Below are 26,724 nucleotides of genomic sequence, written 5' to 3' on the forward strand. Positions count from 1 at the left end.
CCCTTCCCAGGGCATCATGGACATACCAGAAGTGAGCGGGGTACTTTTCTGTTGTGACTGAATCTGTGCCTCTTAAACACGGCCTCAAGTGCTTGGCTTATGGAAATTTATGTAACTGTGTTAAGTTGCACGGTTTACATGCCAGAATGTGTCCCTCCTTATAGTAAATGAATGTGTTATTCCTGATCAGAGAAGCTAGACTATGCCTAGTAGCTGTGGTAATATTTGAGAGGTTCCACAAGCTCAGTGAGATTATTTGGAAGTCACAGATGTTTAGACACTGGCATCAGATTTTGTCTTCATTTTAACCTGGAAGCAGCAAATGCAGTGAAGTCTCCACAGTGCAGAGGAGTGGCCAGAGAGGCACAAAGTGCTGTGAGATTTGCTCTTTAGTATCGATGGCTTCACTTAAAATTCAGTGTAGAAAAGCCTTCAGAACAAATTGAAATAAACAAGAAAATAAGTTTCAGAAGTTTGCATTATTCATTTAAGCTTATAGGAATAAACAATGAGATATTGCCAGGGCTGTGTGAAACATGGACAAATTTGAGTCTCAAGTACTTTACCTCATATCATCACAGCTGTTTTCAGTGGAGCACTCCAGGGTCAAACCAGGAAGAAATTTAGTTTCTTAATTAAAAAAACAAAAAAAACCCCACCTTCTTTACATCCCATTTAATTAAAACCCTGGGTGTCAGGTTCTGTGGTTGTGGAATAGCTTGGTAACAATGTGATGAATAATTCATTCAGTATTTTTTGTTGGGTGCAAAAGACAGTGGTTTTGGATGGGTTCATAACAACAACCTTGTCTTGCTGGTCCCCATCACAAGAAGAACCGTGGAGGATCCCAAAGTGAGCCACAGGTGTCACAATTGGAACAGGAGTCTTTTGAAGGTGATTTGCATGTATAAACAGTAACATGGGGCAGCTGTTACTGAGCTGTGAGCTGCTTACAGGAGCAGCAGAAAATGTGTGTGTGAGTGTGTGTGTGTGTGTGTGTAACTCATATATGCATTTCCATGATACTCTTCAGAAGTAAACACATGGGTAAAAACCTCTCCTGCCCTGCACTGAACCATCCGTACTTGCAAAAGCCTATGCTAGTGCAGGATTTGTGCTTCAGGGTGTGGGAACACACCCAGGGTAAGGTCAGGGAAGTTCCTCACTCATTTGGGACCTGAAGAATTTATAAACAATCTTTTATTTATTTATTTAAAAAACTCTTCCCCTTGCTGATGTGTGGGAGATCCATGCAGCAAACAGCAATGATGATGTGACAGAGGAAGATCTTTGCCACCCTGAGCCCTCGATGTATGCTGACTGCTATCAAGCCTCTATTACAGCAGTATCAGCTCTGAGAAAACCCACAGGCTTTTCTCTTTTGTAGTAGGAAGCAATAACTAAATCAGTGCTAGGTAAAAATAACTAATCATGTGTGTTTGTAACATTCCCTTTGACTAAAATAATTTTCTCCCTTCCAATTCTGTTGTGATTTAGTCACCGAGCTGTAGACTTCCAGTTATAATTGTCTCACTCTTCCATTTTCCAACGGCGTGCAATCTCTAAGAACTGCACAGCTTATGTCTAGACGACCCTCTGAGAAATCTCTCTCTGTGGCCTTACTTAGCTGCTGCAATGACACGGAGACTGATGATGTCAGCCATTTTCGAGACTGATAGCCGTGCCTTTCATGGCTTAGTTAGCCGAGGCAGGGCAGAGTCTTGCAGTTTTATGCTGAGACCAGATTCATATACACATCTGCATACATACCCATGCACAGCTAGTCTTGTGAGGATGATTAGGCACCGTGCTTTTATGTGGTAGTATTTTAAGCCTGTTTTCACCAGTATTTCAGCAGTTTTTCTTTTAAGCTTCTGCATGCAGCTTAGAGTGGAATTTAATGAGGACTGATACAATTCCACTGAAATTGAATTAGCGGGAAACTTCAGCAACACAGTGGCCTGCACAGATGTTTTGCTGGGGGATGATGCAACACAGCAAGTCGTTTATAGATTAAGCTAAACCTAAATTTCTCTGAATCTTTCCACAGTGTCAGCATATTGCCGTGCGAGATACAGAGGTGGACATGTTCAATTTCCATGAGTTCTGGAACCCTTCCTACTGACTTCAGCAGGCCTTCACTCAGGTCAGCTAACAGCAAGCACATGATGACAGTGTTTCTTCTGCTTTTCTCTGACTATGATATATCAGGCTTTTCAGCAGTACAGTGGAAGTTACTGTAGAGGAACACGTTTCTCCTGTTGACCCGAGGGCCTAAAAGCAAGTTCTACGCTTGCAGGTGAAAAACAGGCTTAGGAGTAGGAGGAAGTATTCCAGTCCCTTCTGCTCTCTGTCCATAGCAGTCATTCAAAACTGCAGTGAGGCTCATCTTACTCAACATTCATTGTTGTTTGCAGTGCCTGATTTTGCTGATTTTTTCTTAGGTGACAGTGAGGTGGAATGCATCATGCTATGTACACACATGCTTTTCTGTTACTTATTTAGGGATTTCAGGGTGACTATATGTCAGATATGAGTGTCAACAATTTGGACATGTTTATGTGGCCAAGTGAATTCTACCCCAAGACTGCGTCCAAACCACTAAATAAAACATGCCTAATACTGTTCTTGGCCTTGAGCCCAATTGGGATGGAGATGCTTGCTTCCGTACAGTAGTTGTGTCACCCTCCTAGACCAGGTCACTCTCTTCAGACTTCATACTTGGAGTGATTGCTGGACCCTTCTAACTCCTTAATCATGCACAAGAAACATTAGAGAGATTGGTATTGGCACATATCAAAGCCATTTCTGTTACTGTGGTAACAATTTACACTATTCATAATCAATTTCTCATGCTTAGAAATGTTCCCCAGCACTGTTTAATCTACTAGCATAGAGATAGTAAAGGTAGGCACCTGTGCAGGGAGAACAGAACACGTGAACTAAGTTGGAATGTTTCCAATCCCATCTTTTCCTGTTCCTTTAGACCACAGAAACAGAAGGGTGGGTCCATGTTCACATGGTACATGTCTTCTGTCTCTTCCATAAAGCATGTTTTATAACTTAGGCTAAGCTTGATAACGGAATAAAGAAAGCATGAAAGATTGACCATGTTTGGTCTTCACTGTCACTTACCAGACAGATAGACAAAGCTTTTCATGTTGCCCCAGAAGAAGGAATCATGTTAATGAGGTACCCTAGAGGATGTGTACCTCATCCTCACAATCGTGCTTTGTGCAGTCACCAAAGGAAATACAAGCAACCATCATGGTTTGGCCCAGGGCTTTATGTGAATGCTGGGGATATAGGTCAAAGCTGTAAGGCTTCCCTCTGTTCTCAGGTCTGGAGCATCAAGAAACAAGATTGGTCATCAGTTCAGCAAATATGTCAAACAGTTTTAAAACATTTCAGCATTGGAAGTTTCCAGTCTGATGGGCAAGTTGCCTGGTACAAGAGGCATACAGTTTAAACAACCACTCTCCTAAGAGATCATTAAAATTAAATTGTGGATTAACATTTCTATCTTTACAGCCCTGGAGCAGAGTGGCTGCCTAGGTATTTCATAATGGAGTATCTAAGCCTAGCAGCACATGGCTTAGTCTGCTGAATAATATACAGTATTATGTAATGAAATAATATTAAACTAGGTTGTTCTGATAATGATGTTATTTGAAAATTTCAGTATATTTAATGCAACTTATGTTTTGAATGTCAGTTCGATTTGGGGAGAAGAAGATTTCAGAAGAAACTAGGGGGAGAACGATAGGAAATTGTGCAATATACTTATCTGAGACTACATCACATGGTCTGCAAAGCACTGCTTTTGCTTTTATACACATACCCTTGGCGACTCTCCCACTAGCAACAATAGTGCTTAGACTCATACTGATGTCACTGTTGAGTTATTTAATTTGACTGAAAGAGATTAATGTGTTTATTTAAAACCTTGGTCAAAATGGAAAAGAAAATCTTGGGACAATACTTTTACGTGGACGTGTATGTTTTCATATCTGATGATTGCAGCGTCACATTAACTTATCAGAGGCAGCTGTTGACACACACACTAACGCCCCGGAGACCCCCTCAGATAAGAACTGGGAGCCATTTTCCCCGTCGGCCTGGAGCAGAGGCTTCCACACCACTGCTGGTGCTGTGGGCTTTCATCCCAGGCTGTCTTCGTTTGCTGCTGCTTCCAAGGCTGATCCACAGCCATCCCAGCATTGTTTTATTTTCTCGCGCGAGGATGTGGTTTGGTGCAGCCAAGTAATGACAGCACTGCAGTGGCACGTGGAAGCCAGCAGGTTGTGATGGGGCAGCAGGGGACACTGCAACTGTAGAAGGTGCTGGGCTCTGTGGGCCGAGCCTCCTCCTTTTAAGGCATTAGACTGCCTAAATTTCAACCACATTATGTTCTACATAGGTTGCTCCAAAAGTAATGCCTTTTATTTATTTCCATGGAAATTACAATAGATTCAAAGAGCACGGTAACACTATTTGATAGAGCAAATTCTCAATGACAAAACATTATTTTTCAGCATAGTCACCACTATTAGCTATGTATTTTCATCAGCCATGAACAAGAGCCAGCATGCCACGCTTGTAAAAATCAGCACCAGTAGAGGTGACCTACCGTCACTGTCACCACTGCTGAAACACACCACCCACTGCCTCACTGTGCCCACATCCACTGTTTGGGCTCTATAAACCTTCAGCTAGTGTTGATGGATGTCAGTGGGTGCCATTTTTTCCACATCAAGGAATTCTGTGACACGCCTTTGCTTCATACACACTCCCATATCAGACACCATCTTCTCAGACTGCCCCTAAGTTGCCATCTGTTACACGTCAACAAAATGTAATGGGATATGGATGGGAAGGTTCATCCTCTACTGCCATACCACCAACATTTACCTCTGATGTCCTGGGCCAACATCATAAAATAGGAAGCATTACTTTCAGAGCAGCCCTAGTACTAGCAGATCAATGGTATCTCCCTGTAGTAAATCATTCTGAACTTTTTTATTTTTCACTTGTACCCTCTAAATGGGGTGGAACAGACTGCAGTTTTGATTAAGAAGCATAAGCAACTCTCCAGTTAAGTACTCCAGGTCATTGTATGTTTACAAATACAGAGAAAAGAAATTCAGAATTTGAAGTTTCTCTTTGATGGGATGAGTTTGGGAGGTTTCATGGAATCGATTATTGATTGTTCAGTGGTGCAAGCATGGTGATTGTTGCGGTGGGTGTCTCTTGACAGTTAAGGACAGCTAGATATACACACAGAATAATAGTATAGAAATTGCATAAGCCACATCCTGTCGTGTAGTGGCTGTATGAAGCAAGGTGAAGCAAGGTGGGCCTGCTTTTTCTTCTAGTTTTGTAGTCCCTCTGTCCATGTTTTCATGCTAGCTCAAGTCCCCTGATGCGCGGAGACTTCAGAGCATGAATCTGCAGATGGAATAGCAGCTACTGCTTGGGTTTGTGACATGCCAGAGAGTCACCTTTGAGGTAGGCAGTCATTACTCCACAGCAAACATAGCAGGTTGCCTGTGCAGCTCTGGTGCCCCAAGCCGTGTGTGCATATCCTGCAGTATAGAAGCTCAGGACATCCCAAGTTGGAAAGGATCCACAAAGATCTTTCAGTTCAACTCCTGGCTCCACATAGGACTACCTAAAAATTAAACCATATGTCTGAGAGCGTTGTCCAAGTGCTTCTTGAACTCTGGAGTGTGCTGCGGAGTTGTGCAGTGCTGAGGATGTCAGACTCTGCCAAAGAACCAGGCTTTGGGATTGGCATCCTGTCTCAACATGTTCTGCCTGTGTTTGCACTCCGTGTCCCCATGTGCCCTTTGAACTTTTATAATAGTTGTGCATCTAAAAAAACTGCTGAACAACACTGTTTGTGAAGCCCTGTTGCTCCCAGCACCAGCAATATCTGTCTATTCAGTGGCTGCGGGAGGGCTGGGAAGGACTCGAGTCCTCCCACAGAGGCAGTTGTGGCACTGCTTCTGTGGAGGCATCCATTTTAGCTGCCCTCATCTCCTGCTTTAAGTGCTTCGTACAGCCCTCTGGACTTGATATGTGCAGGGGGTCCATGAAGTATATTTAAAGCAGTAAATAGCTTGACATACAAGGAGACTTTCCCTCAGAGTTCTAGTCAGTGGAAATATGTCATTTTCATCTAAAATTAGACTGGCTCCAACTACATTAAGGAAAAAAAAAAAAAAAAAAAAAAGAAAGAAAAAAGTAAAATAAAAACAAAGAAAAACCCTCAAGAATTGAACTCTTTCTGTTGGACTCTGTCAAATGTAGCAACTCCTAGCAGAAATAACCCAGGATCCATCCAGCACAAACTGTGTCCAAAAGCCTGTGATTTTCATCCAAAAAACTTTGAGTTGTTGGAGGCAGCCAAACGAACTGGCTGGGCAAACAAGATTTTCTCTTGCATGTGAGACAATGTAAATAAGCTTAGAGAATAATGATAGATCATTCAAAGGCACTAAATGGGAATTGTTGAATTGAAAAAGAATTTTGCAGTTAATATTGTACAACTCTTGACAAGTAAAATGAGATTGGAGGGACAGAGGGAAAGTTGAATTCAGAAAAATATTCTACTCATTACTCCCATACAATTTGTTATTACAAATTAATTTTTTTAGAAGATGCTTGAGCTGAAGCTAGAGCTACAGACATAAAAAAAAAAGGTACATTTTCTTTTGCGTTAAATGTAATCCCAACCCTGCAGTAATTTGCCTAGTGCACTTAAGTCCAAGTGCAAATGAAAGTGACTGGATACTTAATGCTTGCTGAGGCTCAAGTCTAAAATGAGCGTGGAGGGTAGTAAGGAGGAGAGATTTGAACCCAAAATTAACAGCAGAAGAAACAAACAGAAAAACATTGAAAACTGAATACACATTTTGAATCATTTATCTTTCAACATATTTTACTGAAGCAACAATGAAAGGAGCGTGTGAAGTTTAACTATGCATTGTGTTGTTATTCCAGGCTTCAGCAGCTTCTTGATGTTTGGAAAGTTCTGAGACCCAGCCTGTTGGACTACCTGTAACCAGCACCTAAGGCTACAGAAACTTATGTCTGGAAGAACCTCTTTCTGAAGGAAACATCCATCTCAAATATTGCAAAAACTCTGTCCTGGCCTTACAAGGCAGGAGAGTGATTTGTGCTTCTGCTGACACTGGTGTGTAATCTCTGTTTCTTATGCACTCCAGCACCCCTATCAGTTCCTTGTTCTCCTTCACCAGCCCTGCAGTGAAAAGGCTGCTGGGCTGGAAACAAGGAGATGAAGAAGAAAAGTGGGCAGAAAAAGCTGTTGATTCCTTGGTGAAGAAATTAAAGAAGAAAAAAGGTGCCATGGAAGAACTGGAAAGGGCTCTAAGCTGCCCAGGTCAGCCCAGTAAATGTGTCACAATCCCACGTTCCTTGGATGGGCGGCTGCAGGTGTCTCACCGCAAGGGGCTCCCCCATGTCATATACTGCAGAGTGTGGCGCTGGCCTGACTTACAGTCCCACCATGAATTGAAGCCACTGGAATGTTGTGAGTTCCCATTTGGCTCAAAACAGAAAGAAGTGTGCATTAACCCCTATCATTACCGGCGGGTGGAAACTCCAGGTAATTATATCATCTCTGAATGATTCGCATCTCTGTTAGCTCTTGTGCTGGCAGGTCTGTACCTGATGCATTCTGATGAGTTCTTTGAGACCTGAAAAAGTAGGCTCTGTTTGACGGTGAAGGACCCTGGCTTTTTCCCTGTCTAGCATCACAGATACCAGCTGTGAAGAGCAGGATCCTGGCTGGGGCCTTTGCTCCATTGCACCCCCAAGAATCTTGTCCAGGGTGCTGAAAGCAAAGCTCCTCTCTGTGGACATGGCTGTTGGCCACCCCCTAATCCTACCCCTGTAGGCTGCTGTCATGGGTATGTCTGTGAGCTTGAAGGCTAGGCACTGGCCTAGTCTTATCACCTTGGCTGGATTTATGCCGCAGTCTGAAAACCAAAATAACTCATTGATTCACAGTAAAAATGTATCTCTAGCTCTCTCTGTAAAGAGTAGAGTTGCAATAAGATGGTTTCTGTTGCTATGGATGTGAAACCGGGTTAACTGATTCTTGTTAAAATGCTTGGTGGTCTGCATGCAATGGAATTTAATTACCTCAGTGGTCGGTTTATATGAAATAAATCCCCCAACTTCTCATAAAACCTTGAATTGTTCAGTTGATGATTCTCTTTAAACTAGACTTGGTCAGCATTGAAAGCTTATGACCTTATTGAAGGGTCATTTAGTTGGGCTTTTTATCAATGAAACAGCTATTAGAGAATTGTAGTGTTCAGTGTTGACTTCTATAGGACTGGAAGTGATCTCAAGCGGTCATCCTGTTCCTCTCTCCTCCTACTCTCAGAACAAACTGCCAGGTACATTTCTGACAGATGTTTTCCTAATTAGCACTAAAAATCCCATGTGATAGAGGCTCCACAACCTCCCCAGGCAAGTGAATCTATTGCTTTGCTATCTTTACAGTTCAAAGTGATTTCTAATGTCTAACCTCTCTCTCTTTGCTGCCAAAAATCATGGTAATTTAATTTACTAATGGATATGGTTGGTAAGTGTATACTTATTATTCTGTGATTACTCTTTGTCTGGCATGAACTTTACTCTGAGGTGACATTAGCATCAGATAAGTGAACTGTGGGATGTTTCTTTTCACACAGATGAAATAAGGGAAAGACATTTGTTAACATTTGTTAAATGGGGCTGTTCCCTTCCTGATAGTCCTTCCATAGCAGCAGAGCTGTCATTTTGAAGTTGCATCTGAACTGCTGTAAACATTGCCAGAACTAAAAATTTTGCAGCTGTGGGGAGTGGTGCATGTTGTCAACAGTTTTTAGTGGAAAGAGCTGATCTTCTGCCTTTCTAAAATAAACTCCAAGAATCTAAGAAAAGATGCTCATAAAATATCCCATTTTGTGTATCTTTCACTGTTAAGGCTGTAGTCTCTGGTGCTTTCTCATTTCTTTTGTTGTACCTATAGTGTAGTTAATGGAGTCTCCTCAGTGCAGTTGCTGACAGCTCTGCACGGGGCTGTTTTAAACTCTGGTCTTTTGTTCTGTTCTACAAACGCAAGTACTGCGTTAACCAGCAGCTGCTAAATGGCTTCCAGAACTTCCTCCAGTCATGAAGCTCTAACTTCAGCTGTGAATATGGCCCTATCATATTGCCTGACTGGCTAAATGCAGGCTTGCTATGTCTGTACTAGTAAATGAAGCGTGGCTAGGCTACAGCCTGAGAATTGCTGAAATGCTTGTTTGCTCTATGGCACAGCTGTGTTTTATGCAGACTATCACATATTAGTGATTCCCAGGGTGCAGGGCTCAATCCACATAAGGCACTTTTGGGCAACTTGGACATGACCACCTTGTTTTGGAGGGCAAAGAGCATAGCTGCAAAGATGCATGCTGTGCTCTTCCAGTTTGCTACAGGATCGGGGAGCTTGTATTCTTGTATTCCACTCCTATCACACTTTTCTCGGGGACGGATGAGACTCTGAGCCTCCCAAGAGAGTTATCTCCCCGCTAAAGATGAGGAGCAGCAAGGAGCACAACCTACTCAAAGGTGCTGGGGCAGCAGCAGGAGAAATAACTCACAGTCAGAAAGAGCTGCAGTCAGAAAGCAGTGCTGTGAAGAGATGGGGATGAAGGAAGAGAAGACATGAGCTTGATGGGGAAATGGTAGCAGCGAGGTCACCACAAAATAGGTTGGGAGCAATTGATCCAGGTGCCAGTCCGTTCAAATAAAAGTCTTCTTTTAGCTACAGGAAATCTTCTATATCTAGGCTTTCAGAAATCCTAGGGTTATGTAAAATTCTCTGAAACTTATCCTCATGAGTTATAGAATCCGCCTGTTAAATGATTCAGCAGTGCATTTCTTTACTCTCCAGAAGGTAGTATTGTTTTCATACAAATATCCATCCTTTTGGGGCTCACTTTCATTATTCTAATCTGTCTTACTGAATCAACCACTCTGTGGCCATATCCATTAACTTTTATTCAGCATGAGTGACTTGTGTCAAAGATGGAAGGGACTTGCCCTTTCTCTAGTGACCTAGCAGATTCCTAGGCCTCTGTAATCAGGGAGCAGTCTGTGTCTTCAAGCTTCTCAGACACATCATAGTCTGTGTTAACCAGCACAGCCTGGACTGTGTGTAGCATTCCTTGCTACTGTAAGTGTCCCCAGTGGAGCTCCTCTTTGCAGGTCTGCTGAGCAACTGGTGCCATTTAGAAAAATAAACATACAAAAAAAAAACCAAAAAACAATACAACAACAAACCACAATTATTTCCTCTATTTGTGCAACTTCACAGTGCAGCTAGGAGTTAGGCCACCTAGAATAAAGGAGATAGATAGGATGGATAGGCTCTGCTTCCTCCTTGAAGAGCTTGTCAGAAGTCTAAATGTTTGATTTTCAGGGGATTCTGCAGTTCAGGAAAAGCTGCCTGAACATTTATCTCATTACTTTATATGACTTCATTCACAAAGGGATGTTATAATATGCAGTGTTGCTGTAGGGAGCAGAAGCCTAAGTGAACATTAAACTTTGACTGATTGCTTTTTGCAAGCCTGAGTAGGACTATGATCTGGTGTCTTCCCAACTGTAAGATCACCTAATGATCTTACTATTGACCACGTGTTTGACATTAGTAAAATGGGCATGGAGAACAGGTGGAGCTTACCAGAGAGTAGGCTTCCAAAGAGAGGAGACTCTGCGAAGATGAGCTGATTTGTCACAAACAGCAGTGCGGACGTTGCACCTGGAATTAAAGGATGAAGCAGATAGTTTACTTGCTAGCATCTGAAGTCACAGGCTCGGTGACCATGGGGACAAAGAGGTTTCTGGCAAAAGAGAAGAGAACAGAGCAGGAAAGGCAGTGGCAGGATTTGGTATGTGACTGACTGTATTTGGCTTCAGTTGAACAACAATAATCAGCACTCGGGGTTACACAGAAAAGATCCCTCCCTGGCTCTTGATGAGAATGGAAGGTAAAAGAAAAAGATCCCACAGAGCGGTGATAATGCAGGTCAATTGTGAAGACCTGGTGCGCTCAGTCAGTCAGTTTCATGCCTCTGGTCACAGTTCCTTCAAGACTGTTGAGCCTTGGAGAACGGCATCTGCTACCAAAAGAAAAAGAACGGAGCCCTTAGGGGATTTTTCAGCCACAAACAAAAAAATCTCTGTCTTCGTCACCACCACAGAGGCTTTAGCCCTCTAGGCAGCCAGTGGAAAGATTGACTGAGGTGGCAAAAACTGTGCAGCTGAGTAGAAATTAAAAGAATAGCCTGGTCAGAACTGGGAATGAGTTCAAGGCCTTGCAAGGCTAGAAAATTCCTCTTGCTGACTCACTCAGGGCAAGTCAAAGGCTTTCCCTGGCAAGTGCTGTTGACACATCTCAGTTCTCAGCTTTCATTTAGAAAAGGAGTCGTGCTGAGTTCTCACAGGGCTGCACTAAATTGCTTTCCTAGTAGTGGGGCCTGCAGTGAGGTGCCTGCCTCCCAGCCCTGCACAGAATTACTCAGCACCACTGCTGGGTGCAAAGGGATCTCCAGAGTTATCCACAGCTACTGGTCAGAGATGGCCAGGCAGCAGTGAACCTGGCAAGCATCACACCAGTTCCATGAAGCAGCAAGGGGAAACTCCAGAAACAGCAGCTCACAGCCTGGAGCTGCTTTCAGGATCATGAGCTGGGAGGGATTTAGCTGGCCAAAACCACATCTGCAGTGGTGGTAGTGCCTTGTTCCTGTTTAGAGCAAAAGACTGAGGGCTGAAGGAGTCTTTTTCTCTCCAATGTCTATGAAGGGGTAACAGGCTGAGATGTCAGTGCCTGTATTTTCTGCACGAGTCCTCCAAAACACTAGGGAGAAGTAAGGAAGCAGAAATAGCTTTCTGCACCAAAAGGCATTACAGGGTGGCAACAAAAACATCATCACGCAGATAGTGGCAGTTCATTGGTGACTGGCAGATTCCCAAATGGTGTGTGCAAGTGGTGGGTCAGGAGTGTGGCTTAGCCCTGCAGCAGCATGGTGCCACAAGGAGCTGGACACGTGTTGGTGGTACTAGCATGGGCCTTTCTGTTTTGTCTGCCCCAGCTCAGCCAGTAGTGTGGTACACTGATCACTAAGGAACACGTTCCTTCTCATGCACACGTTTTGCATTATTTCTGTATTATTTGCTTTGTAGCAATTATTCCACTCTTTCATTACACCATATAAATGAGAGCTCACTGTAATTAAAAGGTGCTAGCTAACTTACCTAAAAAGAATTAGCCTTACCTTGACAGAGCTTTTGGCCTAAACAATCTGTTAAAACACGTTCAAACAATGTATTTGTGTCAGCGTTTATAGCTAAAAGTGCACATCGCTATTTGTTTCTGTAAGCTAGTAAGGAGAGACTGAAGGATTACTAGCTGCTGGGTTTTAGGCCAAGGAACTCTGGACACCAGGTCAATCAATATAAGCCCACTGGATTGTTCCAGTTGTTGGGACAATTCATCCTTGTCACAATAAAGCAGATTGCCTCCTTATCTTCCTTTGTGGTTTAGCAATCCCCCAAATGAATCTTGGGGATTCATTTCCCATGCCTGTGTTTAAGGGCTTAGCAAAGACAATTAGGTGCTAAATGAGCTAGTGACTAAGGGAGCTCTTGGGGTACATGAATTGCACCTTGTAGGTACTATTCCCCTTCATCAACTACAGAGGGACCCAGTCAAAGCCTAAAGTTGAACTCCCATATGCAGAAATATTTAGCAAGCCTCTTTGTGTTCCAGTCTCAGGGCAACAGCTTTATAGGTAACTCAGACAGTCCTGTCCGCTGAAGTTCTTTGACTCTACTTCTGCTCTTGTTCTTGGTAAGTCGGAATTCAAAATCCAAAACCACTTGGGTCAACTTTGGGTTTCTCAGTGTTACAGCACTGACAGTATAAGAGGTAAGTAAAGAGGCTGGATGAGGAGAGATTTTTTCTTCTATTAGACCAGTTTTTGCATGGATGAATTTGAATTTCAGTTTTCTTGCATTTTTCATGTGTTAACTATCAACCATTAACATTTGTCTTTTCATGCTGGATCTTTTCTAACTATATTGCAAGAACTAGATTAATATTGCTGCAATATTTCAATTGCCATTTATATTTCCTTTTAAGGATCCCACTGTCTGGCTGGCAGCATTTTCAAGTACCTGAAAACGTTTTAAATATAGTGTTTAGCTTCTGGTCTGTGCTTCTGTTTGCCAATCTGGTGGTAAAATAATGCATTGTATTGCTGAGCACTGTTAATTGTTATTAAACTTGGCTTTGATTTTGGAAAAATCTGATGATAATATTTAGCAAACCCCTGATATAGTCATTATTTCAGTAAGGAAGAGAGAAAGAATTTTGAGAAGGAGAAATATTTCCTGGCCTGCATTAGAAATAGTGTGGCCAGCAGGAGCAGGGAGGTGGTCATCCCCCTGTACTCAGCACTGGTGAGGCTGCACCTCAAGTACTGTGTTCAGTTTTGGGCCCCTCACTACAAAAAAGACATTGAGGCCCTGGAGCTTGTCCAGAGAAGGGCAACGAAGCTGGTGAGGGGTCTGGAGCACAAGTCTTATGAGGAGTGGCTGAGGGAGCTGGGATTGTTTAGTCTGGAGAAGAGGAGGCTCAGGGGAGACCTCATTGCACTCTACAACTTCCTGAAGGGAGGCTGTGGTTATTAGGGATTTGGCCTCTTCTCCCAGGCAACAAACAGGACCCGGGGAAATGGCCACAAGTTGTACCAGAGGAGGTTTAGGTTAGACTTAAGGAAGAACTTTTTCTCTCAGAAGTGGTCAGGCACTGGAATGGCTGCCCAGGGAGGTGGTGGAGTTGCCATCCCTGGCAGTGTTCAAGAGGCGTCTGGATGAGGAGCTGTGAGATATGGTTTAGTGCTTGTGGTAGCAGTGGTAATGAGAAGACGGTTAGACTGGATGATCTTATAGGTCGTTTCCAACCTTGTGATTCTATGGTTCTATGCCATTTGCATTTCTGTAAGAAGACTTTGTGCACATGCTGTACATGTGAATCTTATGGAACCTTGCTTACATTAGGAATGACACCTTGTTTTGCACATGCAAATGTGGAAACTGGTTGCAAAGCTTGGAAAATGGTCAAATACCAGGTTTTGATTCTTGTTCTTGGACAGATTTGTTGCTTTTCAATGACTTGTATATACAGAATGATATAGGTAGCAAGGAATATATCTCTTTTTTACTGACAAAGAGATACCCGTTCAAGAGTGTAATTCTGAACAGATTTTTTCTGTTCTTGTTTTTATTTTCAGTCCTACCTCCTGTACTTGTTCCAAGACACAGCGAGTTTAACCCTCACCTCAGCCTTCTTGCCAAGTTTCGAAATACTTCTCTGCACAGTGAGCCACTGATGCCTCACAATGCCACCTATCCTGATTCTTTCCAGCATCCTCCATGTACCCCTTTTCCACCATCACCCAGCCACATGTTCTCCCAGTCACCTAACAGCATCAGCTACCCCAACTCACCAGGAAGCTCTTCTGGACCAGGAAGTCCGTATCAGCTCACAGGTAAGAATGAGCTTTCAGAAATTCTGACTGAGGCAGTCAAAGTTCTTGCTAGGGCCTGGGATCAGGAGCCAGTGCTCCCCCCAGGCTGTGGCTATAAATTGAAATTGGACAGGATGGATTCGGAATGGCATTTCTTGGGACTGTCTCTTAGTATTGTCTTCCAGTCCTTCTGATGGCAAATCAAGGAGTTAGGAGCTGTAATCATTCCACTCCTAGAATGCATGAATGAACTGTCATGAGTACTATAATGGAAAAGTACAGGAGGGGATTAGGTGTGCCAAGACACCTTCTGCCCAGGGCTGCCCACCCAAGTTAGGCACCTTTAACAAAGGTGAGGATGGGACCTTTATAAACTCCATGGGAGAGACAAAATAAACTGGGGAAATTGGTACACAGAAATATTTTTTAATACATGATGATCCCATTGACTATAAATTTCAGGAAGTTAAGATGTCTGATAATTTGGTCCAAAACTTAGTCAAGACAATAGGCAAATTCCCATGAATTTGGAACGTTTCATCTGCTCCACAGTTCTAAACTCAACAGGGTTAAGTCATTCAGATCTTTGTGTTTTGAACTCCTCACTTGGTACTGCTCTAATTACTGAAAATTTAAATATATGAAGAAGATATCATACAACACAGCTGAGAGCTAGCTTTAATATCAAAGCATGGTTCAGTTCACTTCTGCACTTTGTTGTCATTCTGAAATAGTTTCAGTGAACTCAGCTTTTTCAAAAGGAAGAATTCAGGTCAGAATCTTGTAGATTATTGTTTTAATATATCAACTACAAAGTATTTGAATTCATACATTTAATGATATGCTATTATGATTTTAAGTACAAGTAAGATGTTTAGTTTTACATGGTATTTGTAGTATATGAACTTCCTTTTAAGCCGGATACTTTCAACACATTTTCCCTTCCTTGTACATTCAATTAATTGTTGTTCATTTCTTCTCTAGATCTGTTGTTCAGATTAACTCATACTTAGCAACATCCAAATTCACAAGCAGTAGGACTTGTTTGTCTTCTCCCATTTCTTTCTTTCACCTCTCTGTAACTAAGCTTGATTTAGTGAAGCTGGTCCTGACAGGTAAATCAGGAGCATTGCTAAGTATACAATGACTCTGACTCGTGTAATTTAACTGAACTTGGGAACTTGCAAAGCTACTTAAAATGTAAGTGGCTCAGCTGGAACTTCATTATATCACAGCACAGGGAATGCTGATAAACATAATTTGCCTGTGTAACAATCAGGGTTGGACAACTATCTAAAGCAAACTAGGATTGTATCAAGAACCTTGAGTGGGATTGATAGGACCAAACAGATGTCAGCAATGCAAATTTCTACATCTGATGCAATTGTTTATTTGCTCTCTGCTCTGTAGTCAGTAGAGAAAAATAGGCACTCTTAGAACAAGATTCATTTCATCTTAAGGTGTATGTCTAAAATTGCTGAGATGCATTGTGTATAAAGCAAGCATATGGAATGCTTATAGTGACTAGCTAAGGTGTAGACAGCAAAAATACTTGTATAACCTCATTATTTCCTTTCTGTAACTTAATATTATCATCTTCAATTGTTTCTTTATTTTGTTTTATTATTTTAGCATGCTGCATTTTTGTGGGAGGGTCATGCCCAGTATATGTTAGGAATATTGTGTAATGTATGAGATTCCTATATCATGCATATTACTTAAATAGAATAATTAATAACATTCCTGTGCAATATGTACTTGGAAGGATGATTATCTTATGAGACAGGCCACCTTTATCCACTCTGGGTGAATTTGTCTCGAGGGTCAGCCAACAGCCCATACACAAGTGGAAACTTCAGCCTGAAACTGGGATAAACTCCTTAAAGAGAGCCATAGCCATACAGGTTCAGTTATCACTGTAACTTACACATGAGTTTCTGGTCACTACATACTTTCAGTGTTTAATACTGAATGTTTAACACTGACATTTTCTAATGTAAAAACAAAATCACTTCTTGAGAATCCTTGCTGCAGAGAACCACCTTCCATTTTCTCTCTTACTATGCCATGAAGGAAACAAACCAGGAGCTAGGCACATTGCGGGTTGGTACTTCTTCATTCATTGCTATGTGATGTGATGTCATATAGCTGGGACAGAAGTTAAAAGGACAAATCTGGAGGAAGGAGTTTTGGCAATTCTCACTTTAGAATAAAAGACTTTCCATAGGCTTTCTTTATAGTCTGTGAAGAAAGAGAACTTTCTCCTTGAGGGGAAATTAAAGTTATTTTCTGTTGTTAAATCATCCTCTGCAAGGATTCTAACATTCAGGAGAGAAGCCTGGAACTGAAGGATCAAACAGCTTTGCTTTCTTAGTGTAACAGCTCTAATTATCAGAAAACTTGGCATGATGGTGAATGGTGGTCTGAGCCTGAGGCAGTCCTCTGACTGTCCCTCCTTCCGTCAAGTGTACGGAATCCAACATGACTGCCCCTCCTTAAATATTCTTCCTGAACATGTGATGGTCTTACTCTGGAGGCTGAGAAGAGATCAGATTCAGATTTGTGCTTTGTTTCAAACCCTTCTGTAGCTAAACAATGCTGAAGAAGTGGTATGTATTCACTAGGAAAGGCTGGGAAGAATTTACCAAGGTATTGATTTAGATGTCCTATCTTCTTTTCTTTCTTTCCTTCTCTCTAATAGTGGAAACTCCACCCCCACCCTACCACGCAAGAGAAACTCCAGGAAGCCACAGTGGGCGGTCAATGGATGCAATAGCTGAAAGCCAACTAGTACTGTCTTTGCCCAATGGAGGTAAATCTGCCGATGGAGAAACTGAAAGTAAGTAACTATTTATACTATTTTTTAAAGAAAAATTGTTAAGCAGTAAAGTATTATTCGAACAACAATCAGTTCAGTGATCTGTAATAGTAGGTTTCAGACAGCTTTGAGGGTTAGGCTGTGTATTAAATCCATCCATTAGCTAGGAGAATAGGGTGATCTAAGAATTCAGTGACTTACATGTGAAGTTAGAGAGATTAGATTCTTCTTGAAACCATGAATTACTACAGTTAGAAAGTTGATAATGAAAGCAAACATTGTTATCTACTTTGTAAAGATAAGGATATAAAATCAAGGATAGGTAGTAATACAACACAAAAGAACACTATCTAAATCAAAACTGATTTCTTTATCACCATCAGTTCTAAGTTTCATGTACTTTAAAGTCTTATGTTTGGAAACTTTCTTATTACCTTCATTGTATTAATGTTACATTACTGACTGGCTGGAATATAAAAAGATATTCTAGTGAAGTACAGCTTTCTGAAACAGTGAGGATCATATCTGTATCAGAACTAGAGGAGAAGGAAGTTGAGGTATTGTTAATAACAGATGAGTGCACAGGATGGCTAGGTAATTACTAGCTATCAGACACCAATATTTTTTAATAAATTGTTGAGATTTTAATCTCCTTAGCATAATTTATTTTCCCTGATCACAGCTGTTGTGAATCTTGGTTGGAAGTTTACTAAAGGTTATGGGCAAAGGTGCTCTGGGGCAGGAGGTCTCATATGCCTGTGGTAGGCAAGCAGGATAAAGTTTCCCAATAATTCCTGTAGGACAAGTGAGGGTTCAGAGATTCTTTCGTGTTTTTGAGTCCTTTGCTGTCTCTGTGTTAGAAAACCTGGGTAGAGATAGATCCGAAAGAAATGACCTTGATGAGATTTCTATTTACAGACCCACATGGGAGTGGAAAGCCTCAAAGCGTGCAAAGAAGGAAGGGTGGAGGGGAGGAAGTGATTGATTACTTCTGAACTCCAGCATTTGGTACTAGACTTAAGGCTTGGCTCGGTTTTGACTTACTTTGAGCCCATCTGTCATCCCTAACTCCTGCTGGTGTGCAGAGTGAATGTATCCCCTACTACTTTCAGTATAGAGATTGGGCCACATTTCAGCAAGGAATGTTAGCATGTGCTTAATTTAATGCATTAGGATTACCGCTTTTTTGTGAACAAGTGGGACTTCTCAAAGGCTCGTAGTTAACTAAACTGGTGTACCAGCTTTTGCACATTTGGAGTTTTGGTCATAACATTAAGAAGCAGAAGCTACTGTTGAGATTGTCTGACATAAATGTCTGTTTAGACGAAGAGCTGGGGGCGTGGAAGGGACAGAAGAGAGGAAAAGAGACAGAGAACGATTGTCTGAAAAAAATATTACTAAGACCTCAGCAGCTAATTAATTTTGTTTCCTACAGATTTTCGGCCTGTTTGCTATGAGGAACCACAACACTGGTGCTCAGTTGCCTACTATGAACTCAACAACAGGGTAGGAGAGACTTTCCAGGCTTCCTCTCGAAGTATCCTTATAGATGGTTTTACAGATCCCTCAAATAACAAAAACAGGTTCTGCCTGGGACTGCTCTCAAATGTAAACCGCAATTCTACTATTGAAAACACCAGGAGACACATAGGAAAAGGTAAGAGCAAATTCCTTCCCCTTGGGAATATTCAGAGCTCGGGAGAACCATACACTGTGTTAACAATTCTAGCTGATTTGTCTGATGTGCTTGTCTTAAAACCAAAGCTGAGATTACTTCTGAAGCAGAAGAGTTGATTCTTTTCTGACTGAATAACAATCAGCAGAGTATCTACTTACAAAAGCTATTTACTTGGCCAGCAAGGAGAAAAATGTTGTTTATAGTTGTAAGTTCTAATTTAGCAGTATGTATTTTCATTTTATTTATTAGAGCTTCTGGCAACTGGGAATATTGCCATTGAAATGCCACTAAAAGGATAATTGCTGGTGCCTCAGGGCTGGTTCTTCTACCACCAAATAACAAAGAGAGATGGATGAAACACTTAGCAGTTGAGTTATTTAGTTGAAGAACTCTACAAGAGTTGCCTTTATAGATTTTTTTCCCCTAGCAACGTAAGGAAATCAGTCCAATCTGATTCCCTGCCACGTCAACTTCTCACTGGTAAAACGAAGTCTTGGGTTCTGCCTCCAGCAGTTCTCATTGTATGCTTCACTTCTGGTGTATGCATATCCTGTGCACACAAGATCATCTGCTGTTGGTGACAAGTAGGATGAGACCACACCTGGATACACATGGCCACACTCGCTCCATCCCAGCTTGCTAGGGTAGGGTAAGGCTTGATATTCTCCTGGAATTTATTGGTCTTTGTGGCAGTGAGACAGAAGCCCTGCACTGGCCACTTCTCTGTGCAGTTGAAGCTTTGCCTCTTCTAGTATATCCAGTCTAGACTCATTATCTTGCCAGCCAAGCCTCTCACCAGTAGCATCCTGGGAATGGATTCCCTACTGGGCTAATTAACTCTTAATTGTTTCACTCTTATTATCTTGTCAACCTCACCTCATTTCCCGGGCCTAGAGCAATATTTTAATTGACTCTTGATACCTTAGTGTTAAATGACTGAGTACGAGGAAGGTCTGAGACAATGTGACATAGTTTTTACAAACAACAATGAATCTGAAGGTTGAAAGATGTTGTACTCAGCTCTCACACTTTTCTCCAGAAGGAAAAAAAGTACCTGTGTTACAAATGTCCTGTATGAAGGTGGCGTGATGCTAGACCAGTAAATTGATGTGAGCAGTGGAAATGAGTTGTGCATCTAGATTTAACTTACTCAGGAAACGAGGCAAAGCTTCTCTATCAGCATAAGCTGTCAAAGGGGTATAGATCAAAGCTGAGCCTGGCCCTAAAAGAAGAACAACAAAAAATCCCAGTCAAAGCTGTTATTTGAGGATCTTACATCCTGTGAATTTCTGCCCCAAAATACAAAGAGACAGAACAGGAAAAATATGAGGTAAATGCTAATAGTCTTTGTCCTTTCAAATCTGAAGATGCGTCTTCATTGATTAAAAGTTCTTTTAAGTCTTACACTAGGAATCTGCCCAAGGGAAGGGAGCAGGTTGCCTAGAGAGGAGCTTAGTATATCTGAGATCCTCAGTGTTAATGCTCTTCTCTGTTTATGCAAATCTTAAGAAAACATGTTTAAGTGGAATACAAGTGGCACCAGTATGGGCCTGCAGAAGAGTACAGAGCAACTCCAAAAGTGTGTGGTTCAAAGGCACACTGGACAGATGAAAGCTGCAGAAATTGATACAATTGTCACATGTTAACAAGGGAGAAAAAAGAGTGAATAAACAAGATTAGCTCAGTAGGATAAGGATATGCGTTTGAGTTGTCATCTAGTGTATCAGCGTGAAACGGTTTCCTGGAAATACCACATCAAAGCTAAAAACAATCCAGAACACAATGCAACATCTACTAGCAATTGGATCTGTTTCAGCAGTCAGACTTCAAGGACGTAAAGGAGACTACTGATCAGAGAGTTAAAAAGAAGTGGATGCTTGGAAGCTGCTGAATCTCCAGTTTCTGCAGAGGGCAATGAAATCCTGCTAAAACACGTAGGCCTTCGATTTGGTCTTTTACAAATATGCATTCAGCTGGTTGGCTTCTTCAGGGTGCTTGTCTCCAGTGAGTGAATAGCAGAAGAATGGAAATATTCACTAACATTTCATTACTGCTGTATTTATTGCTTTTTTAAGGAAAAAGAAAATTAGAGCCACTTTCAGAAGTGACTTTGGTGTTTCTGTTATTGTAGTATGCAGTTTTAGTAATGCCTTTGAAAGCATTGGGTTGTTTTTTTTTTGTTGTTGTTGTTGTTTTTGGAAGTTGGGTATTCAGTGTGAAAATTCAGCCCTTAAAGCTTTGCACTTTAGCATCCAGAAGTGCAGTCACCCTAAATCAGTCATCACAACTGAAGATTCATAAGGAGGTGAACACATGTCCTTATTCTTCCCTTCCTTCCCCGTGTTTTCAGTCTATTTCAGGAATTTACCTGGACTCCATTAGTGTCAGCCAAGACCTGTGTGATTTTAGTATCAGTGTCCTTCCTTTTCATCCCCCTTCCACAGAATGGAAAGGAGACACTGATCAAATCATAGCAGTCACAAAGTGCATCTCTGTGTGCACCTGGACTGAAGCTGCTGACTGGTCGGTCTAATGGAGCTGCGGTCTCACCTGTGTTCTCAGTGAAGTACCAGCTTGTGCTGTGAGCCACACCCCCTCACATTTAATTTGAGATCTCATGGGTACATAGAGGTAGAATTCAAGTGATGGCTTGAAGACAGACTAAGGTTCTTGTCTGAGTCACACTGGAAGTGTCTGGGAGAGCATATTTTTCCCAGATCCTTTTCCCACTCAACCTGCTTTTCCCCAAGTCTTTCCCACTCCTGTTCAGAGGCTGTTTTTGTTTTAAGGATGTGCTGCTGTCCCTTGCTGTCATGACCACAGAATCAAGAACAGAGACTGGGAATATGTAACCAGTCATTTTTGTACAAAAGACAACAGGAATAAAACAAATTACAACTGAATTAATAAAGCATAGTTATCACTGGCTTTGCAGACATTACACTTAGACTCTGTGAACATGTGCATTTGTATATAAAGGTGTGAATGCCATCTCTGGGAGTAGAAAGGGGAATTTTATTTTTATTTAGTGGTGGTTTTTATGAGAAGAAAGAACAGAGTTCTACCACCTCTCTTGCCCATGGGAGAGGTTAATCTTCCCTAATCTAGCCATGGGAAGGTTGAACGTCTAGGTATCTTCTCAGTGTGACTCGGTCCCTTTCAGGGTGTGGCTTCTTGCTCACATTTAAGTAGTCTAGTTCCCTATTGCCATGCTGGCACTGAAGAAGATCTCATTGCAAATAGATCTTTGTTGTTGTTTTGTTCTGTTTGTTTTTAAGTTTATTAGTTTTCACTGGGTTCAGTTCCCTGACTTCGATGCCTGCCCGGTCCCCAGACACTGCTACAGCTTGAAGGCAGGTGTGGGAAGAAATAATAAGGACAGGGGAAGAGCGAGCCTTTACTGCACCAGCACTGACTTCCATCATTTTGATTTGGCTGTGAGCCTGCACTCTGTGGTGGATGGAGTGACTCGACTGGTCACAGTGCCTCTCATCTACCAGATAAGAGAAAAATGCTTACACTAGTTTATATATATTTTCATACAAGCAGACATCCTGGGTGGATAAGAGTCCTTGAATGGATGGAAGTGCCTCCATCTTCCTTTTTCCAAAATGTGGTAAAAGTTTGAGAGTTAATGTTGGTAAGTCACTTGGACACTGAGAAGTTCACCAGATCAATTGTTTTCCTGCTAAAGTTTGCTTTTTTAAGAAGGATTTGGTGAGTAAGTCAGAGTCGTGCAAATGTAAACACGTGGTTCTGGATGACTTGAAATACACACCATGTGTGTTTGAACAGCATGTGGCAAGACCTTGTAGTAAAGCGTAGCATGCAATGAAGTGGGTCTTGGTCAGCATGCATGTGCTCAATGGTAATGTGTAACAGATTTGTCAGTTCTTTAACAGATTTGATCCACACTTTAATATGGCTGGCATATGTTTGACATTTCTGTGTGTGTGTGTATGTGCACGTATGTGTCATAAGGTACCATGCTATTTAATTAAAGAAGTAAACCAGTCTTAACTGGGAGATAAAGAATTTTACTCCTGCACTCATATCTTGAAATACTGTTTTTGATAATTTCCTCTTTATGCTGATGGGTTCCTTGTACAGATATAGGGATGTAGACAAAGTTTTCTGTCTTTTAATTGGCACTAAGTTCCTGGAGTGATGTGGGCTTATATGCCCACACCAATTAAATAGTTAAAGAATTTACAGAACCAAACCAAGTTACTGATATAAAACGTGTTGTAAGCAATGGAGAAATAATACCTGTCTTGTTTTCTTTTTCTAGGTGTTCATCTTTATTATGTTGGTGGGGAAGTGTATGCTGAATGTGTCAGTGACAGCAGTATTTTTGTGCAGAGCCGCAATTGTAACTATCAGCATGGTTTCCACCCAGCCACTGTCTGCAAGATCCCCAGTGGCTGCAGCCTCAAGATTTTCAACAACCAGCTCTTTGCCCAGCTGCTTGCCCAATCAGTCAATCATGGTTTTGAAGTGGTATATGAGCTGACGAAGATGTGTACGATTCGAATGAGCTTTGTTAAAGTAAGGCTTCTTTGTTTTCTTTTGCCTTTATGAAAAGGAGAATCCCAGCACTTGCTAGCTTTAGCACAAAACTAGACCATATCAAATCCTTCCCAAGTAGAGATATGCACCCAAGCTGCAAATTGCAGTCCAGAATTCTTGTTCTCCAGTACTGCCTTAAACTTGTAGGTACTAAAAATCAGTAGATTTGTGATCAACCTACAGAACTCCGTGGACTACAGAAATAAAGTATCTCACAGATTCATGCAAAAAACAAGCAGATACTGAATGGTGGTGTTCCCCCACTGACTGCATAAGGAGTTCAGCTTAGGTGGGCTTAGCAGTGTGTAAACAAGGCACTTAGGCAGATCTCTCCCATTGTTACTGTTTTGCAATAGAATTTGATAGAGCCACACATCTGAAAAAAAAAGTCTTTATGTCTCTAATCAAATTTACAGTCACCATTACTGTAAACTCATATATACATGATCAGTCAAGAAATACTAGGACTTCCCACTGAGCTTGTTGGGAATAGTCATTGTTTGCCACCTGTCTGATCCCTGCCTCGAGATTATCTTAATTCCTGATGGCATTCACACTGGCAGTCACACAAACAGAAGATCTTGTGAGCAGAATACAATGCCCAAAAGAACAACTGATCTTCCCCTGATTAGAAGAGATAGTAGGCAACCAAAGCCTTTGCAGTTTCCATGTCTTTGAAATCTGAACTTTGCAATGTGATTGCTCTGTGTGCAGTGTATTGGTCTTTGTGGGAGTTTCTTGAATCTTCTGAATGGCCTTCTTACTAGAATATTTCTTGACCCTTTTTAGTATTCAGGATTTACTTTGCTGTCTGTTGTAGCACTTAGACTTCAGAGAATAGTGAATGCTTCAAGACTACAGACATACTACACTGTGACTTCCTATAGTGCTGCTAGGAAGAGCTGGCAGCAGTTGTTCAGCCTGCAAACTAGGGAAGGTGCACCATTAGAAGCAAGTTGGTCCTACTAGACACCAAAAGAAATGGCTTGAATGTGTCCATTCATCATGCAGATTTGGTTCCAAACAAATGAGTGAGTCAAGCCAATTGAATTTACATCTAAGATATAACAAAATTGCTTGAGGCTCTAGCCCAGTTCTTCCATATTCTGAAAAACAGATGAGCTGTCCTACACAGCTTTCTGATTCTGATTCTTTCCAGCTGTCCCTAGGAACCCATCTGCATAACTCTGAGAGCATTAAGAATACCCTGTAACTTTTCCCAAGAGTCCAAACCATAATCTCCATACCTGTGACCATGGTGTTGCTTTGTTCTTGGGAAGGGACTGGCATCTTGTTCACACGCAAGCATTAGGGGAAAAAAAGAAAGCAAGAAATCCAACAAGCAGCCTTTTCTTTAATGGAAGACATGAATGGGCATGTTGTTTGTTAAGGCAGTATAGCCAGTTACGCAATATTTTCATTATCTCAGCAACTCAGGGGCAGTCTCTTTGATGTGTTATCTGCCTCCAAGCCCAGCATGGCAGCAAAAAGTAGTGGCATTGATGCACTAAATAATACTGCTGGTATATTATCACCTTGCTTTGTTGAAACAATAGCAGGCACTATAGTGCCTCAGGCACCAGAAGACCAGTGTACAGAGTTATTTTGAACCTTTTCCCATGACCTTTGGAAAACGGCTATGCAAATGTCAACTAGACTCTTCCTGGCCCATAAAAACCCTTTCCTGTACTCATTCTTCTCAAATGATTTCTATCCCAAGGTGTGAGCCTTGGTGTATTTGGTTCTGGGTCATAAATACTCTTGGGCATTGGGTATGCAGTGGGCAGAGGAGCACGTTGTCTGTCAGATCACTGGTCCCAACCTCCTACACCACCAATGCTTGAGCTGGAAGGGAGGGCTGGGTATACATCAGATCATGAGAAGCTTGCGAGGACTGTGTCAGTCTCTGGAGGCAGGACATGAGACAGAGGGAAGTGAAGTTCCTCTCCTCCCTGAGAGGAGCTCAACTTCAGGCACATGTGCAGGGACCACCAGGGAGAGCAGGTAATAATTGCCATCCACACAGTGCTGCTGATAAACCCAACAAAACAAGGTCGGCTGTTGTCCCTTCTCCACAGATGAGACATCTGATGCACAAAGCAGAGGGTCAGAGTTCTCCACTGAACTGAGAACTGAACCCCGTGCCATCCCTCCCACATTACTTCAAGTTCTGGGGCTGAGGCTTGATCCTACTCCCCCACACAAGGCTGGAGCTGGAGCTGCCAGAGGGTAAAATCACAGAATCACAGAGTAGAATAGAATCATTAGAGTTGGAAAAGAACACTAAGATCATTTATGCCAGCCATCAACCCATCACCACCATACCCACTAAACCATGTCCCTCAGTGCCACATCTACACAGTTTGTGAACACGTCCAGGGATGTGACTCCACCACACCTGTGGGCAGCCTGTTCCAATACCTCACCACTCATTCTGAGGAGAAGATTTTCCTAATATCTTACCTGAACTGCTCTGGCACAACTTAAAGGAATTACCTTTTGTCCTATCACTAGTTACCCAGACTGGAGAGAGCTGTCACCTGCACAAGGTTGGGAAGGTGTGGCAGGAGCAGCAGGATTCCCCAGCTCATTTTTCACTGTGGAAAGCTCATTTCTAGACTTCTTATGTGAGCACTGGGATTCTCTTCCCATCCTTTGTGCAAAATAACACCACAGCTTTGCATGTGGTTCTTATTCTATTCCATCCTTAGAAAAGCTCCACCTCTGAGTTCATGCTGGCCCTGGGGCTGACCTATACTCCAGGATGCTGTGTGACCTATGGGATCACAGGGGAGTCCTCCCCCAGGGCATTTTACCCTCCGAAAGCCCCAGTCCCAGTCCAGGAAGGCAGCACAGGCAGTAGGAAGAAGGCTGGAAGTGTTTGGGAGCTGCCAGCAGAGGGAGATGCCCAGTCACTTACACAGGCTGCCGAACTCTCAAAATCAGACAGGTTGTGTTTGCAACCTGTAATTACTGTTCATATATAGGTTTTCCGTCCTGCTAGTCAGGGGAGGTGCAGCATTTCCTCTGACACTTACCCTTTGGTCATGTATCTTCAGTGCAGC

General features: G+C 42.1%; 1 protein-coding gene across 1 annotated transcript in view; it reads left to right on the forward strand.

Moving 5' to 3' along the window:
* SMAD9 (SMAD family member 9) overlaps positions 1 to 26,724 on the forward strand; it is a 41,618-nt gene that overhangs the window by 7,584 nt on the left and 7,310 nt on the right. The window contains exons 2-7 of the mRNA XM_031615696.2: positions 2,051 to 2,146; positions 7,006 to 7,630; positions 14,358 to 14,615; positions 17,296 to 17,433; positions 18,848 to 19,069; positions 23,382 to 23,638. Coding sequence (XP_031471556.1) covers positions 7,219 to 7,630; positions 14,358 to 14,615; positions 17,296 to 17,433; positions 18,848 to 19,069; positions 23,382 to 23,638 — 1,287 coding nt within the window. The 5' untranslated portion in view covers positions 2,051 to 2,146; positions 7,006 to 7,218. The remainder of the gene's footprint in view (positions 1 to 2,050; positions 2,147 to 7,005; positions 7,631 to 14,357; positions 14,616 to 17,295; positions 17,434 to 18,847; positions 19,070 to 23,381; positions 23,639 to 26,724) is intronic.

This window comes from Phasianus colchicus, chromosome 1 (genome assembly GCF_987193195.1).
Source record: "Phasianus colchicus chromosome 1, bPhaCol1.hap1.1, whole genome shotgun sequence".
Taxonomy (NCBI): Eukaryota; Metazoa; Chordata; class Aves; order Galliformes; family Phasianidae; genus Phasianus; species Phasianus colchicus.